The sequence below is a fragment of the Anarrhichthys ocellatus genome, unplaced genomic scaffold (genome assembly GCF_004355925.1).
Source record: "Anarrhichthys ocellatus isolate YVR2014 unplaced genomic scaffold, GSC_Weel_1.0 scaffold4540, whole genome shotgun sequence".
Classification (NCBI taxonomy): Eukaryota; Metazoa; Chordata; class Actinopteri; order Perciformes; family Anarhichadidae; genus Anarrhichthys; species Anarrhichthys ocellatus.
This window is the reverse complement of record NW_022284514.1, coordinates 1-4,318: the sequence shown is the minus strand read 5'-3', so window position 1 is coordinate 4,318 and position 4,318 is coordinate 1. Positions and strand designations below refer to the sequence as shown.

General features: G+C 46.3%; 1 protein-coding gene across 1 annotated transcript; it reads left to right on the top strand.

The window, feature by feature from the left end:
* Positions 1 to 29: 29 nt before the first annotated feature.
* On the top strand, positions 30 to 4,307 carry LOC116379543 (SH3KBP1-binding protein 1-like). The gene is made up of 8 exons (XM_031841492.1): positions 30 to 294; positions 953 to 1,105; positions 1,249 to 1,339; positions 1,452 to 1,642; positions 1,759 to 1,874; positions 2,786 to 2,873; positions 2,952 to 3,068; positions 3,832 to 4,307. Exons 1-8 carry the CDS (start codon positions 189 to 191, stop codon positions 4,071 to 4,073), a joined length of 1,104 nt encoding a protein of 367 aa, XP_031697352.1. The 5' UTR covers positions 30 to 188; the 3' UTR covers positions 4,074 to 4,307.
* Positions 4,308 to 4,318: the final 11 nt, after the last annotated feature.

Below are 4,318 nucleotides of genomic sequence, written 5' to 3'. Positions count from 1 at the left end.
CTGGGTGAGTGGAGAGAGCTGCTGTGTGTCAGTGAACGCATCACACTGCTAATTTGTACATGTTGAGTCTGTTTTAAAGACCTCTGATCTGTTGAGGTTCAGCCTTAACTGACTTTGTGTTAAATGTTGTCCCCTCACTATAATATATATATAGATATATGTTGCTGTGGTCTCTGCTGTGATGTCTGATGAATACTTGTGTTTTGTTATCAGTGCGTAAGCTGCAGCTGTGTGACGAGTTGGACCGATCGTCCTGTGGAAACGTGCTGTTCAACGGATACCTGCCTCCACCAGGTACACAGTAATATACACAGTAATATACATAATATACACAGTAATATACATAATATACACAGGGTGAAGAACATGTGAACCTTAAATAAAACAGTTATTTATTATTTTGGTAATTCTTTATTCATCTATCCTTTTTTATTTTATATTTGAGTAATTCGTCTATAATTTATTTATTTTGAATTTTTGGTAATTCTTCTTTAACTCATCTATTGTAGGTTGCTAACCCAGGACCAGGTCGTGTTTATTTATTCATATTAATATTAATTATTGTTATATATTTATGCTAAAATGTGATATAAATGTCTTCATGCATTTTGGTGAAAATAATTCTGGGCCAAATGGTCCTCACTAGTGTTCTTACTTATAACATCAAACAGATATTAAATGTGCTTCTATTAAATCACGCCGTTAAATCACCTTAAAACTAAGTAATGTATCTTCTGTCTCACCCTCTGTGTCCTCTACTTCCTGTCTCACCCTCTGTGTCCCCTACTTCCTGTCTCAACCTCTGTGTACTCTACTTCCTGTTCTGTGTGTCATCTACTTCCTGTCCCGTGTGGCCTCTACTTCCTGTCCCGTGTGGCCTCTACTTCCTGTCCCGTGTGGTCTCTACTTCCTGTCCCGTGTGTCCTCTACTTCCTGTCCCGGGTGCTCTCAGTGTACCCGGCGAAGCGGCGTAACCGTCACAGCGTGGCCGGGTCTCAGTTCATGGCGGGTCGGGTGGCTCCGGTCAGACGGAGCAACACGATGCCTCCAAACCTGGGGAACTCTGGCATACTGAGAGGAAGCACCGAGGAGAGGACACCCGGAGGTAGAGAGACACAACCAGACACACAGACACACACACATACTGTGTGTATATATATATATATATATATATATATAAATATATATATAAATATATATATATATACGTAACATCTATATTTAAAGAGTGTGTGTGTGTGTGTGTAGGTCAGTTGTCAGATACCGGTATGGTTCGGATCATCTGTGGTCATCACAACTGGATCGCTGTGGCTTACGCACAGTTTGTCGTCTGCTACAGGTAAACACGGGAACAAATATACTCAATATGCGTTCTATGTTTTTTATTAGAGAACTTTTGTTTATGTTTTTTGAGCTTAATACAAATAACCCCCCGTCCCCCCCACCCCCAGGGTTAAGGAGTCCACCGGGTGGCAGCAGGTCTTCACCTCCCCCCGTCTGGACTGGGTGATCGACCGAGTCGCCCTGAATGCCAAAGTGATGGCCGGCTCTCTGGGAGACAACGACAAGATGGTGGCCGTGGCCTCTGGGACGGAGATCATCCTGTGGGCCATCTGTCCCGACGGCAACGGGAACGAAATCGGTGCGAAACTTCTACTTCCTGAAGAGAAAGTATCCTTAAATTCATGTTTTGATTCCCAAAAGCATCCTGAGAAAACTAACCACATCTCTGACGCTTTGTGTGTTTTCTTCCTGCAGGCGTCTTCAGTCTCAACGTGCCGGTGGAGGCGCTCTTCTTCGTTGGTAACCAGCTGATCGCCACCAGCCACACGGGGAAGGTCGGGGTTTGGAATGCCGTCACCAAACACTGGCAGGTGGGCGGAGACTCGCCGGACGTCGCATTAATTTACTGCTTTCAGTCCCGTTGCTGCTGTCGTCCATGACCATGAATTTAACTTTAATCACAGGAAACAATCCCTCAGTGGGTTTAAATGCACTCAAGTCAACGAGATACAGAAACCAGGGTTCTGTTACCATGAAGTGGACCAGAGGAACCGGGTTCCTCCTGGAGAACAACGGGCTTTCTGTCATGTAATCTGCAGCAAGTTAAAGCAAACAGAAACATTAGCCGTGTCTCCAGAAACATATGTTTATGCTCAATTTGAAGAAGACTCTCTACTTCTTCTTCTGCTCTGTTTACTGGTAGAATACAGACATGTAAGGATGGGAACCGTTATATGGGTTCTAGTACTCTTATCGGTTCTAGTTGATTATTTTGTGAGTAAATTTCTTAATTAAGAAAATAATCAACATTTCTTTAAAGCACAAAGAGACAGACAGAGGACGTTTGAGACGAGGACGTCGCTCTCCGGAACTTCTAAAGTACCGATAGCAGAACCGATATCTCAGGACTTCATCAATACTAACGGGTTCTACTCATTTAGAACAGGTTCCCTTTTAGAACCAGATTTCTGGGGGGGCATCAGAGCCTACAGCGCCAACGTCTGTCATATTGTCCCTCAGCGTGTTTCTAAAGCTCTGCATCTCTGTCGCATTTTTGTTTTTGTGCAACATTTCAAAAGTGCTCCTTAAGTTTGCTCGCCAATTAACTGGAAGTGTTATGAGGTATCTCTGCTATTGTTCCTTTGTGTTTGAGCTCAGTTTCTGCAGCATCAGGTATTTTCGTGGTGTCCATGTTTGGAAACCAAACCATATAAAATGAAGATAATCAGCATCTTCTATTTTCCTGTAATGATAATTACTGTGTGACGTTCTCTGTGTGCAGAATCAGGACGTCGTTCCCATCAGCAGCTACGACACCGCCGGCTCCTTCCTCATCCTGGGCTGCAACAACGGATCCATCTACTATATAGGTGAGTCACCTAGTGTGTAGGAACCAATTAGGAGCCATTTAGGACATGTCTGAGCTGAGATGTTTGTTTGTTTGTCAGATGTGCAGAAGTTTCCTCTGAGGATGAAGGACAATGACCTGCTGGTGACGGAGTTGTACAGAGACCCAACTGAAGACGCCATCACTGCTCTCAGTGTCTACCTCACTCCCAAAACCAGTACGGAACTATGACACTTATACTACTCCTACTGCTATTACTGCTGCTACTACTGCTACTAGCTATGTGCTACGTAGCAGGGCCGTCTTTCAATCAGAGGGTCGGCGGTTCAATCCCCGGCTCCGGCTCTGCTAGTCGCATGTCGATGTGTCCTTGAGCAAGACACTTAACCCCAAAATGGCTCCCGTAGCTGTGCCTACGGTGTAGAAATGTGATAGAATCTGAATTGTAAGTCGCTTTGGATAAAAGCGTCTGCTAAAATGACTGTAATGTAATACTGCTACTACTGCTGCTATTACTAATGATACTGCTACTACTACTACTAATGCTGCTACTACTACTGCTGCTACTACTATTGCTACTTCTGCTGCTGCCGCTGTTAATACTGCTACTACTACTGCTGCTGCCGCTGTTACTACTGCTACTACTACTACTAATGCTGCTACTACTACTGCTGCTACTACTATTGCTACTTCTGCTGCTGCCGCTGTTAATACTGCTACTACTACTGCTGCTGCCGCTGTTACTACTACTGCTACTACTACTACTAATGCTGCTACTACTACTGCTGCTACTACTATTGCTACTTCTGCTGCTGCCGCTGTTACTACTGCTACTACTACTACTAATGCTACTACTACTACTAATGCTACTGCTACTACTACTGCTACTGCTGCTACTACTGCTACTACCACCACTACTACTACTACTACTATTACTATGTGTTAAACCTGAGGCTGAAACGTTCTGGTCCTGTGGTCAGGTGACAGCGGGAACTGGATCGAGATCGCGTACGGGACCAGCTCAGGGGCGGTTCGAGTCATCGTTCAGCATCCAGAGACGGTCGGCTCAGGACCGCAGCTCTTCCAGACCTTCTCCGTCCACCGCAGCCCCGTCACCAAGATCATGCTGTCTGAGAAACACCTCATCTCAGGTACAGGTCCTAGAGACACCTCCTCTCAGGTACGGGTCCTAGAGACGCCTGGTCTCGGGTCCGAGACCTAGAGACGCCTGGTCTCGGGTACGAGTCCTGGAGTCGCCTGGTCTCGGGTCCGAGTCCTGGAGTCGCCTGGTCTCGGGTCCGAGACCTGGAGTCGCCTGGTCTCTGGTCCGAGACCTGGAGTCGCCTGGTCTCTGGTCCGAGACCTGGAGTCGCCTGGTCTCTGGTCCGACTCCTGGAGACGCCTGGTCTCTGGTCCGACTCCTAGAGACGCCTGGTCTCTGGTCCGAGACCTAGAGACGCCTGGTCT